At 40.2% G+C, this 12812-nt stretch overlaps 1 protein-coding gene across 3 annotated transcripts in view; it reads right to left on the reverse strand.

Annotated features, from left to right (window-relative positions):
- The window catches only part of irag1 (inositol 1,4,5-triphosphate receptor associated 1), a 46056-nt gene that overhangs the window by 1112 nt on the left and 32132 nt on the right, over positions 1–12812 (reverse strand). For all 3 annotated transcript variants that reach the window (XM_042486289.2, XM_088077487.1, XM_088077490.1), the window contains 16 exons: positions 11535–11699; positions 11227–11304; positions 11061–11104; positions 10820–10876; positions 9810–10265; positions 9531–9609; positions 8329–8446; positions 8146–8176; positions 5238–5378; positions 4893–5024; positions 4156–4309; positions 3794–3843; positions 2857–2991; positions 1402–1463; positions 583–705; positions 207–335 (listed from right to left, as the gene is read on the reverse strand). In XM_042486289.2, the coding sequence (XP_042342223.2) occupies positions 207–335; positions 583–705; positions 1402–1463; positions 2857–2991; positions 3794–3843; positions 4156–4309; positions 4893–5024; positions 5238–5378; positions 8146–8176; positions 8329–8446; positions 9531–9609; positions 9810–10265; positions 10820–10876; positions 11061–11104; positions 11227–11304; positions 11535–11699 (1954 nt within the window). The remainder of the gene's footprint in view (positions 1–206; positions 336–582; positions 706–1401; positions 1464–2856; positions 2992–3793; positions 3844–4155; positions 4310–4892; positions 5025–5237; positions 5379–8145; positions 8177–8328; positions 8447–9530; positions 9610–9809; positions 10266–10819; positions 10877–11060; positions 11105–11226; positions 11305–11534; positions 11700–12812) is intronic.

Here is a 12812-nt window from a genome sequence, read left to right on the forward strand (position 1 = left end):
TTTAACTGTACCCCTTTTCTTTTAGTTAAATGTTTTACCATTAATGGATAATCATACACAAGTTATGTGCTCTTGTGGTGTAGATGAGATTCAAGGACATTTTTTGTGCTTTGCATTTTAAATGGGACTATAAGGTCATTTGTTCTGCTTATGTTAACAATGAGCAAATTATGTATTTATGTTTTCAAGCAGCAGATTCAGTTTACCTGTTGGTCCTTCTCTTCTTTCCACTCTCCTCATCCTTATTTTTCAATTCCAGCAACTTCTCTGCAGTGTTTTCCTCTTCCTGTTTCTCCTCCTGCAGCACTTTACTTTGCTTCAGTCCCTCTTGGTAGCTGCATTTGAAATTTACCACAAAGATCAAAAGATATACAGTAATAAAAGTGATGTCAAATCATCAGACAGTGAAATATAATATAGAATGTATTTAGAGTCTGTGTTTACTTAACATTATATACACCTGCAGAACAGTCACATAATAACTGATGAGTCCCATAAATGTGATGATTTATACGAGCAACAACAATGTCATCACACAGAGTGTGTTTGTGTGTCGTTAAGGATGAGGAGACAAAGCCTCACCCTTTATTATATGCCTCCTCCTCGATCTTCGCCTTGAGCTCGGCTCTGATCTCGGCTCTGATCTCCTCTAAGTTGACTGGAGGTTTGGCTGGCTCACTTTCCTGCTCCGACACACTCTTTCCACTGCATTGTTTCAGATGGGAAAGAACAGTCAGCCTTGGAGCCCATCACAGCGGACGTTATAAAACTGAGAGGAGTGCACAGTTAGGTTCCATCACAACACCTGGGCCTTGTTTATAACGGACAACCGGCAGCAGTGGCTGAGTGACGGTAGTGTGCATTACAGGCATGGTGAGTGCAAAGAGAAAAAACAGAGCTGGCACTTTGCACATTTGTTATTTCTATTCTGGTCTCCTCAGAGAACATCTAGACACTTGAGAACCCCACTCAGGCTCACTTTATAACCAGGATATGATTGGAGCCTGGTGTTTGGTGCCTGGACTTCGTCAGACTCTTTGCACAAATGTTTGGATTATGACCCAGGATAGCATATCCATCAACTGCAGCAGGGTTTGATTATTTTTTATGCAGTCAGGGTTATTTTCATCTCATTGGGGCTTTCTCTGCACTGTAAAACACATCCTGAAGGTCACACAAACAAGACAAAGGCCCCACTGCAGCACAAAAATGCTTTTGATAAGAATGATTACAGGTTCAGACACGTCTTGGCCATTGTTTCCAGGACTGTGTGGTGACCTTGGGAATCTAGCAATGGTATGTGTACATACTGTACATGCAGTCACACGTGTATGTGCATGTGCATGTGCATGTGCGTGTGCGTGTGTGTGTAGAAGCAAAACATGAGAACATAAAACATACCATTCTGCTGCTGGTTGTGCCGCCTCTGTAGGAGTGTTGGCTTTCACATCATTCCCTTCACACTAAAAAGGAGAGTGCTGAATATTGGTAAAGAATATTTTTGACTTCTAAAAATAACACACAATCAAGAGATGTGATAGAAGTATCCACATCCTTTACTTAAATAAAAGTGCCAATATCCAGATGTAAAAAGTTCTGCATCTTAACTCAAAGTTAAGTAAAGTAAGTGCAGGAGTATTAAAACTGGTCCAGTACTGAGAGAGAAGGCTGCAGCCAGCAGCAGCATAACAGGCTGCAATGTAACCACACGGGGGAATTTGTGCACCGTCAGTTTATGTCCAGTAAAAGTGCTTTTTTTTTTGCCACTGACAGGCCCAGATTGTTATTGTAAGTGTCAGACAACATTATGGAAAGGATCCCAACAGAGACAGACCTTTTGATTAAAAAGTAAGATCTTTTAAGTTTAGCCAGAAACAGCCCTGAAATCAACATCACCAAACCCTCCACACTCCATTTAATAAAACAGTAATTTTATATTTGTAAAAACCCACTTCATTCAAAATCATCAGACAGAAAGTAAAACTCTGGTGATAAAATGATAAAATTACAGTTTATTTTAATGGAGACTGGTGGGTTTGGCAATATTGATTTCAGGGCTGTTTCTGGTTCAACAAAAAAGGATCTTACTCTTTATCAAAAAGGTCTATCTCTGTAGGGATCCTTATAATGCTGTCAAACTCTTATAATTACATTCTGAGCCTGTCAGTGGCCAAAACAAGCACTTTTAGTGGATGTAAATTGACAGTGCATAAATACCCCGAGTGGTTACATAGCAGCCTGTTCAGAGGCTGCCAGCTGCAGCAATCTCTCTCAATAGTGAACCAACATCAAATTTTGTTGTCTCTATTTGTCACTTAGACATATAACCTAGGAAAATTGGGTCCAGGTTGAAAAAAAAGCAAGTTACCCTTTAACTATCAAAAGTAATCACTCTGTTAAAAAAAATGAGCGCAACATTTCCCTCTGAAAGTGGCAGAGAAAGTACAAAGCAGCATAATAAATTAAGCAAAGTACAAGACCCACCAATATGTACTTAAATACAGCACTTAGGTGAGTGTTTTTAATTTCTTTCCGCCATGAAAAATTAATATAGATATGACATGGACCCTAACTTATTGCTTTTAATCAGTAATTTATTGCATTATGGACAAGTTTACATTCCAAAACCTATCTAGCCTTTCTGAAATAAAAAGAAAAACTAAAACAACTGATGTCCTGAAAATGAACTGTTTCATAAGGAAGTGTCCTAAGATGACTCCTACATTTTTTTCTAACCTGTTACAAAAAACTTCCACTCAGCAGCCAGACTGAAAGAGAGGGTGTCACTGCATTAAAAGTTTGATATGTAATTTCCCAGCATTTCCCGACAGGACAGGAGAGGACAGGAAGACCTACCAGGACAGGAAGAGCAGCAGCAGCGGTGGGTCCTGTGTTGGGGCCTGGGCCAGCTGTAGCTGGACTCTGACCCGGGATGTTCAGGAGGTTAAACTTAGGCACCACCGCTACGCTCACCCTACGTCTGGGCAGAGCCTGGAGAGGGCCGGGTGAACGGGAGGCAGAACACGCACCAGTGTTAAGAATAAAAAACAAAATATCAGTATGTTTTGGTTTTTTTTATATTGATTTTTTAGCTTTTTGACTTTATTAGAGATAGGACAGCTTAAGCATAAAGGGGGGAGAGAAGGGATGACATGCTGTTGTATGCCTCAGGGATCCAGTCAAGTTGCAGTTACAGTTTACAGCCATGTCTGTGAAAACATGGATGCTTCACACCAGCAGCACAGAAGATCTAAACAATCAACACAGTTTCGAGGAGAGCACCCAAGATTAGTCTCACCAATTCAGGTTTTAACAAAATGTCTCCCCTTCTGATTCTGAGCTATGACATCGAGTAATGACCACAAAATCAAGAACATAACGATGCCACAGTTTTGGATTAAAATGTCATCACTTCTTCATTATATCCTTTTACACATTTGTGTGAAATTATAATTAGTGTATGAATTCTTTAGTTATGGCCAGAAACATGTTTCGTGAGGTCACAGTGACCTTGACTTTCGCCACAAAAATCTAATTGTTGATTTCAAGTGGAAGCTTGTGTCAAATTTTAAAGAAATTCCCTCAACATTAAAATGGACAACACGAAAACATCGGACATGGATGTCAATGGCTTGGCGGCATTAAAAGTTATTAATATCTTCTTCTTTTTTTTTTTAATAAATAGCTGTACAAAATCCAAATGCATCAAATTTACAACAATATCAAACAAAAAAAAAAAAATCCTCACATTTGAGAACCTGGAACCAGAAAACAAAAACTGAAGTGCGTTTACCTTTCCAAGAGTGAGGGACATAGATCTTGACGGCCGTGGAACTCCATCATCTTCATGAGGACAAACAAAGAAATACAGAACACAGCATTAGATTAGCACAAGAACCATTCATTTCATGCTGGCACTGTTCCCACAGCTGCAGTGAGGATCAAGATACTCCAGTTACAGCAGAAAGTTCACAGGTGAAAAATATTCTTACAGAGCAGCAAAGAGAAGTGCATGCTTTATCAAACTCTTGCCTGGATATATAAAGTTTAGAAATATTTTTCCATTAACAAGCATGAAACCCTTTAAGGAGAAAAAAAATGTAATGTCTCTGTGTTTTCCTGCGCTTGATGTGAATGTGGTCACCACAGTCTGACCTCCAGGTTCGACGGAGCCTCCGTAACAGCGGTTTGAGTTCTGGTTGGCGAGCTTCTTGAACTCCATGAGCTCTGCGTGGTCCTTCTCATACGTCCTCTTCAGATTCTCCACATATTGCATCATGACCTCAGTGGCTTTGCTCATACGTTTCTCCTGTAGCACAATGAAAAGTCACATCAGCACAAGACCACGTTACAATATATGAGCACAGAAATGGAACTAATCGAAAGCCTTAAAGCAGAAGAGACTTTGAACAAATGACTCTTTGTGATATGAGCTGTGAAGCAATTTTGAAAACAAAAATAAAGAAACCGTTATCTTTATTCAGGATTTCAGGTGGCTGTCAGCTGATAGAGTCTGATTGTTATTAATGGACGGGCAGCAGCACAAAAAAAAGACCGAAAAAGTCAATAATTCATTTGAGTGCTTCGGCATTATAATGAGCTGAAGATCTCTGAGCTACAAAACAGTGAATTCACTCTGTAACGATGTTTGCTTTGGTGTACACAAGGTCAACCATGAGGTTAAGATACAAATCGTCCTCATAATTTAAAAGAAAATGCTACCAAACAGGCGTCCCCGTGACCTTAAGACATCCGGAAGAAGGCAGTATCTTTTAAACAATAATATGCATTGTATTGTTAAAATTTTGCAACATTCTCTTTATCTGTCATCATCAGCCGTCCTGGATTTTTTTGGTTTGCTACGTCATCCGCATGTGTTTGCATAACTGCACCTGTCGAACTGCTCCGACGATCTCTGATCTGCTGGAGAGCCGCGTGGCCAGTCGGTGCAGCACAGCTATGGTCTCTATGAAGCGCTGGTAGGCCTCACGCTGCTCCAAGTTCTGCCACTGCGGTGAAGTAATCTGCATAAACACAACAATGTCTCATTACAACTCTCTTGACAACAAAGTGTACAGCAGTGTCTCCCTTTGTACCTGGGACTGGGCTCTGCAAGATAAACATTTACTGTGGGACACTTCCAGGAAACATTAAACAGATGAACGAGCACTAACGAGCCAGAGGGAATTCTTCTGTTGGAGTTAATCTAATATCAGCTGCTGTTTTCGAGGGCTGACCTTCAGTGCTCCTTTGAACTCTTCCAGCTCCTTCTCGGTGTCTTCCTCAGTCAGGTTCCTCTCCCTCTCTGCCTGTTTGAGCCGCATCTCCAGAGTGTAGTTGTCGTTCCGAAATGCCAGTGACAGCTGGACAAATGCGTTCTGTGGGGAGGAAGTCGCTGCAATATAACGCTCACAATGGCACATTAAAACAGCACATTAAACACAGATGAGCTGCTGGTGATGGCAACACACCAACTCAGAGCAATATCACAGGAATCCATAGAAAACTCTCCCACAGTGCAGCACACGTACACGTAGGCTCAACGAGAGTCAGTTTGGTTGTTTACGTGATACTAATATGCATTTTACTGGTTAACGACGTGTGAGGGAGAATCATGCAGCCCTGAGAAGAGCATGGGGAACGGGCTGTGATTCTAACATTTGGCCTCTCAATGTTTTGCTGCGTTGATCAAAGACGGTCCGCACAGTTTTCCAACATACATGGCTGAGAGGAAATATATGACCTCTGACTGTCCTGATCCAGACACGTCCCCGAGGGAGCAGCGCGAGGGGCTACAGCCCAAGCCCGCCAGCGTCACTAATGTTTGCATTTTTCTCCACAGGAAATCACTCTGAGTCTCTTCGGCCTGATCAGGAACAGAAAAACACTTTCCTGTTGACAGGACACAGCCAAACTCAGGCAGACTTTTTTTTTTTTTTTTTTTTTTACGAAGGTGCAATTAACTACTTTGGTAACAAAACGGATGGTTATAAACACGGAGCTGTGCATGCGGCAAATGTTCAGAAGTGAGAGGAACAATAGATCTGACCGCTCTGTTTGAAACAGTGTTTGAACACAATTCACTGCTCAAAGTAAACAGACTACTGCTGACGTTCAGTTTTATGACCCATTGTGTGATGACTCACACACTGTAGCCTCACTGTGGAGCGTTGAGACGGTGGAAATGAGAATGACTTTATTAAATTTATTATTTATTGTTTGGGAAATAGAACACAAAAGGCAAATTATAAATAAAGTAAATAAGCTGAGTCTCTTACTCTACTACTATTCAGGCAGTCAGCAAAGTGACACTGAAAACATTAAATTGTTGGAGGAATATTTTGAGGAATATGCTTTCTTGCTGAGAGGAAGATGTAAAGATTGATATAATTCTCATGACAGAACTCTAAATATGAGTGCGATTACATGGACATCAATAACCTGTTTATGAGGCTTATCCTGGTTATGATCATATTCAGGATATAGTATTTACATGAGCACAGAGATATCCGGTTATTCATATTCCCTGTGTACATCTTGGTTTCTGTCAGAGTACTCCAGGTTGCATACTCAGGTTTCTCGTACAGAAAATATGATCAAACACATAAACAGAATACTCCAAATCATAGAGGTTATTCATGTCCATGTAAATGCATGCTATGAAGCTACCCATTAGCTTATCTTAGCATAAAGAGTGGAAAAAGGGTAACACAGCTGGTCTGGTTCTGTACAAATGTAATCAAAGCTCACTAATTAACTTGTAATATCTGACTTGAATGAATCTGTGCAAAAAAACAGTTGCCAGGTAACAAGCAGAGACTCCAGAAAGCTATAAAAGGGCAAATTGTTGTTTTTATACACAGTTTGTGTGCAGATTAAACAAAGGGAAAGACATGTTAATCAGTGATTTTTAAAGGTGCTGGTGAGGTGAATAATGTTACTCTCAGAAAGAGCCAAGCTTGTGTTGTGCTCACACTTTGAGCAACAACCAAAAAGCGTAACCAACCACATGATCGCTGAGTTGCCCTTGAAGTCTGCCTCAAGCGCTTGTTAATGTAGTTATGTCGTTATGGTTTATTTTTGTCTGAGACTTGCCGCAGAGCACCTTGATCGAACATCATCTAAAACCATATCAGGGTTCCTACAGCTTAATCAAGATACATTTAAGACTTTAAAACTTTTTTATGCCACAAATACTACAATAATCAAAACTAAAGGAAAAAAACAACATGGACCAACACCAATTACTTAACCCTCATTTTAATTGTAAATAAAATATAACCTTTAGTTGCCGTTAGTGGGAGAGGCATTTGGGAAATTATAAATATAAAAAAAAGAAAAAAATGATGTCACCAATTATTTTGGATTTTAGGAGGCAACGTCAGAAAAAAAAACAACTATTCATTAAATCCTTTCCCCAATGTCTATGCATTTGTTTTGTTTTTTGTAAGACAGATTTAATACACTTTAATACCTATTAAGGCCACATTTTTATATGAATGAATCTAATGCCTCTGAAGACTTTTTAAGGATCCGTGAGACCCCTGCATATAACTGATTGAAGCTTCACATTTTTTCTGATGCTGTTCTCACATTGGAGTGCTCATTGTGTCTGCACAGCATTACACTTTCCCCGTTATTTCCTATGCTAAACTAAGCTACAATAACAGATATCTGCACGTGTACGAAGCATCTGCAGGGAACAGGAAGTGTTGTGGTTCTTGTTTCTAGTTTAAGTAGTATTGACCAATAAAGTTTGGGTGGCAGAGACTTATTGTTGTCATAACAACAGCTGTCAGTTTCCAACTGATTGATTGAGTCCAATCCGATTGATCTAACCAGCTGCTAATTCCAGCTTCATACCTACAGATATGACAGTGACATCAGTCCTCAAACTCTCGACAAAGAGTATTCCCACAACTGTATCCCCTACATTGTGAAACATATCTTTAAAATTGCAGGCAAGCACAAGCAAAGCGCCACAGAAAACAAAATCAACGGTAACATGCAGGAACAGAGCACTGAACTTCCAGTGCTTCATTGTGAGAGGAAATCATTTTCTGTTTTTGTTACTTTATATCTTTTGTTTTTCACAGATATAATGTGTGAATGTCACCTAAAAACCTGCACAGATCAGATACCAACCTCAACTTCTTTTTCAGTGAGTGGAGGTGCACTGGAATGAAATCAAAGAGGAACTGTTAGTATGGTGAGTAATGTACATACAGTATTTGAACACATGTAAGGAGGGTTATTTTAGCAATTAGACAGAAACAACAAGGCAAAGGGTAAACGTTAACTGAGCATCAGATGCAGCTTGTTACACACCAGCCCGGTAGACCTCGGTGGAGTTTGAGTTTTCTCAGCATCACATCTGAAATGTTTGGCATGGCATCGGACTTCTCCTTCACCTCATTACTGCCTGAGTTTGGAGAAGCTGGAGGACCTGCAGACACATTGTTGCACAAATAAGTTCTGAAACAAAAATTACCTGATCTTTTTCAAAATAAGTTTTGATTTTAATCTCAAGTCAGTTGAGGCAGTTTTAAAGTCGAGACTCGAGTGTTTTTGTTCAAGTCTATGTAAAACTACATGTCTTTAAAAAAAGACCATTTTAAAAAAACTGAAATGTAGTGCTGCAGTTGCACAAATGAAGAAATGTCAAAAAGGCAGGCTTGTGGTGCTCAAAGCGCCAAAATAAATAAAAAAAAATAAATAACTGAAAAACTCAACAGCAGTGTCTCTTTTCAAGAATCATGACCTGGTTACTCAAGACAATCCACAGATCTTGTTGTGAGAAGTTTCATGTAGGAACTTTTTTCTTTATAAACCTCGACAACTCTCTAACTGCATCACCATGCCGACAGAAGCATGCATCTACTGCTCACTCACCTAGCACTACTGAGCTAGCTAAAGTTACAGGTCAGCTGAGGAGGATGCCATTAATGTTTAAATCTCTCACTGTCACAAACACAAGCCCGTTGTCTGTGACGCTTCTTCTGCGCAGTGATACAGTTAGTAGGTGTACTTCGGTAGAAAACAGTTCCAACATGCCATCCAGTTCCATTATATTCAAGAGAAGGCAGACATCTGTTCGGCCGATATCTCCAACACTTTCCAGTTCACACTTCATTCATCACAATTTAGTATGATAAATAGCTCTACAGGTAAGAGGAAAATATGCATTTTTGATGTTGGGGTGAACTGTCGCTTTCAGTCTAGCTAAAGTCCCAAGTCCAAGTCCAGTCACATTTCATCTTCCACAGGTCAGGTTTAGCTCACATGCTTTAACAACCATGCCATCTGCTGATGGAAAATGCAAACAGCATGTATGTCTCTGTTATGAGGCTGCCTGTAAATCGGTGGTACAAAGGGAAAAAAACAAGAGAAGCCGAGATCATCATTATTTTCTGACTGCTACAGATTTTCCCTGAGATTCAGGAAGTGCTGACCCTCGGTGACACTGCTGAATGTGCCGCTGAAAGTACTTTCTGTCTCACACAGACAAGAGGGAAAACAAGGACTGTTACCTTTTTCCTGTTCAGCTGCTTCACTCAAGTCTGGCAACTTGGATCCCACAATGCTTTGGTTACGCATCATCTTGTGCTCCTGTAAACACACACATGCATGCCCGCCCGCACACACGCACACACACACACACACACACACACACACACACACACACACACACACAAACATGCGGACACATACATACACACAAAAGAAGAAAGCATTTTACAGAAGAGGCTCTGACTACAAAAGCAGGCAGTAATAACAGTAACATGTAGTTTACTGAACCAAAGCTGTACCTCTCTGAATTTAGACAGTTTCTGTACACCTCCCGGCTGGGTGGGGAGGTCCTTGTACCCTGAGGACTTGAAGACGGCATCCCTGGGCTTGTCTGAGAAGGTATCCTCTGGTGTCGGAGGGAAACTCGGGGCTCCGTTTCTAGAATTAAGGCTGCCTACAGCATCCCAGGAAACAGCCCTCATTAGTGGAGGGAAAGCCCCAATCGTCTTGATCTCTGCTGTACAGGGGGCCAGTTGAGTCGGGGGTCGGGGGACGGGCTTGGCCACCCCTGTGGCCGGGGCCTGGTTTGAGTTGCGGCCTGAACCAGGTCCCTCATCTGCTTTACTACTTGCTGGAGGACTCCTCGGTACAGCAGGATCACAGTTCTCCTTCTGAACGGCAAAACGGGGCGTTAGTGTCCCAGAGGACACTTTCCTCTTCTCAGAGGGCTTCCAGTCCACCAGCAGTCTGTTGCCCTGAGGTTAGCAAGATAATAACTGTTAGTAATACACTGACCTTTTGAAACCAGAGAAAATTTGTTTTCTTTCAAAACCATGGGAAGATGAGCAACTTAAAAAGAAATGGCCCAAAATCAGCAAAAAAATTGTAAAAAGCTACAAGAAAATTAGTGAAAAATAAGGAAGAAAAAAAGTAAAATTAACAAAGAAAATGACCTCAAGAAAATGTTCAAAATACATACATATTTTCTGTAACATAGGACTCGATAAGTATATGGGTATTGTGGAGTTTCTTTTACACTTATATTTTTTACCCATTTGATTTTGGTTGAATGTTAGAAATAAAGATAAAAAAAAGAAAAAAAAAGAAGACATAGTAAAGAATACATAACATCTTAAACTCAAGAGGTGTTAGGTATTCAGATGTGTATAAGGTACTGCTTGTTTATGCGCACATGCTAACATTGTGCTGGAGTTTAGGATGTACTGTTGCATGACTTAACTCTTCTACAAACAACACTGAGTTTGTCATATTTGTTATAATGTAAAGAATTTCAGTGACTGAGTCTGACCTCCGGATCCTTGGTTGTTACGTCAGGCTGTTCTCGCACTGAAGGAACTTCCAGATGCTACAAAAGAGGATAACAAAGCGAATTTTCTTGTGTCATTAAATACATCTCGAGCCATTCAAAAACACAACAAAGGAAAGTAAAATTAACATTGCCAGTTTTGGGGAAAAGAAGAATCCATTGGAAAAATTCCTGTGTTTCAAATCACGCCGTTATGAGTGAATGTTGTTTATAATTTGTTTACCTGACCAGCCGACTGAGAGCTGACATATGTTGCCTCTGTGGGAGCTGAAAGAGTAGATTACAACCAATGAAATAATTATTACAAACTCCAGTGATCAAAAAGTGATTGGAAAATAAGGTAGAAAAGTTATAAATAATTAGTAAATAGTTTCTTTTCAGTACTTTACCATTTTGAGGAGCCACAGTCAGTGAGCTGCTTCTAGATGAACACGGTGAGGTTGACGGAGTTGGAGTTGGAGAAAGACCTTTGGGAAAAAAACTTTGCGTAAATTACACACATTTCAACACTGGACCAACTGACTTGAACGTGACTTTCAAACCACTGTAACAAACACAGAACAATCAGCAACCCTTGAACAATATTTTTAAAATTAATCTAAACTCACCAAGACAACAATCAACTCGTGCTCAAGAACTGATCCACTATGTGCAGTGTGTGTGTGCGTGTGTATGTGCTTGTGTAGTTATTCGCTACCTGTGGGCGAGTCAGTGAGGGAGCGGCGGCCGCGGCGTGTCAGGAAACGGTCGCTGACCTTCTTGGCCTGTTGGAGCAGCTCCAGGTTCTTCTGTCGATCCTCCTCAGAGAGCTGCAGCTCTGGCAGCTGATCTTTCACCAGGTCGATCACGTTACCTGTGCTGTCTGAGAAAGACAGTACAGACGCACACATACACACACACACACACACACACAAGCCCACTTATTTGATTCCTCATTTGTTTTTTGAAATTTTAACATGTCAACGTAAAAGCAAAAAAAATGCAGTTATGGACAAACGGCAACTTCAACCAGTAAGTTTTCCCACATCGGGTAATAAAGCTTAAAAACACATTTTGTACAAATAAGTTCTGGGCACAAGAAGTTAAGGGCGACCTATTGTGCTTTTCTATATTTCATGCTGTATAAATATCATGTTACAATGTCAAATGTTTGTATTAAAGGTGGAAAAAGTTTCAAATGATGAGGTAAATATATATAAAAATTATTCATGTGAGCAAAAACCTAAAGCTTCAGATCGTTCTGAATACTCTCCATAGGTTTTTTTCCTACTTTGGCTACAGTACGACATCATCATGTGCAGGATTTCTTTATATGGTCATCTGCTCCAGGCACGCTACTGCTAATGTTGTTAATTTTGCCTCAGATTTAGATCATATTCCTGCTGGAACATGTCTGGTTTTGTTAAGAAGCATTTACTGGAAATTTTTCCACAGTGTCACTATTCTCTATTACAGTCATTCCCTGGCTTCAGTGACAGTGCAGAGACGCTGAGATACAGAACACACTGACTAATCAGAGCAGCTGCCACATAACCGCGATGGTAAACGACTGTTATTGCCATGTTATGTCAGTGTTATTGTCTATGAAGCGCTGCTGATAAAGTGAAAATGAGTTTTAAAAAAAAAGTGTTATGCGACTATTGAAGCATGCAGATCTGTTCTATTCAAAACCTTAAATACAGGCATGAACCTAAAAATATGCACAATTAGTCCCCTTTAAAATCTATGAGTGCTTTTGGATTGGAGTGATTTGAAGAAGATATTTATGTGGGATTCCTTGGTATGAAGTCTCACACCCATGAATAACTCACAGACGGATGTGAGCCAAAAAATCAGGTGATGAGATTCTGCCAAATTAGGGATGTTTTTTTTTTATCTCCTTTCCTCAGAAAAGGGCAACAAGTCAAGAACATCAAAAGTAATCAAAGCAGCAAAACCATCTCAGGCATGAATGAGGGAGGACACACTGACAGAT

The sequence above is a fragment of the Plectropomus leopardus genome, chromosome 1 (assembly GCF_026936395.1).
Source record: "Plectropomus leopardus strain MGB_pleo_1.0 chromosome 1, ASM2693639v1, whole genome shotgun sequence".
NCBI lineage: Eukaryota > Metazoa > Chordata > Actinopteri > Perciformes > Serranidae > Plectropomus > Plectropomus leopardus.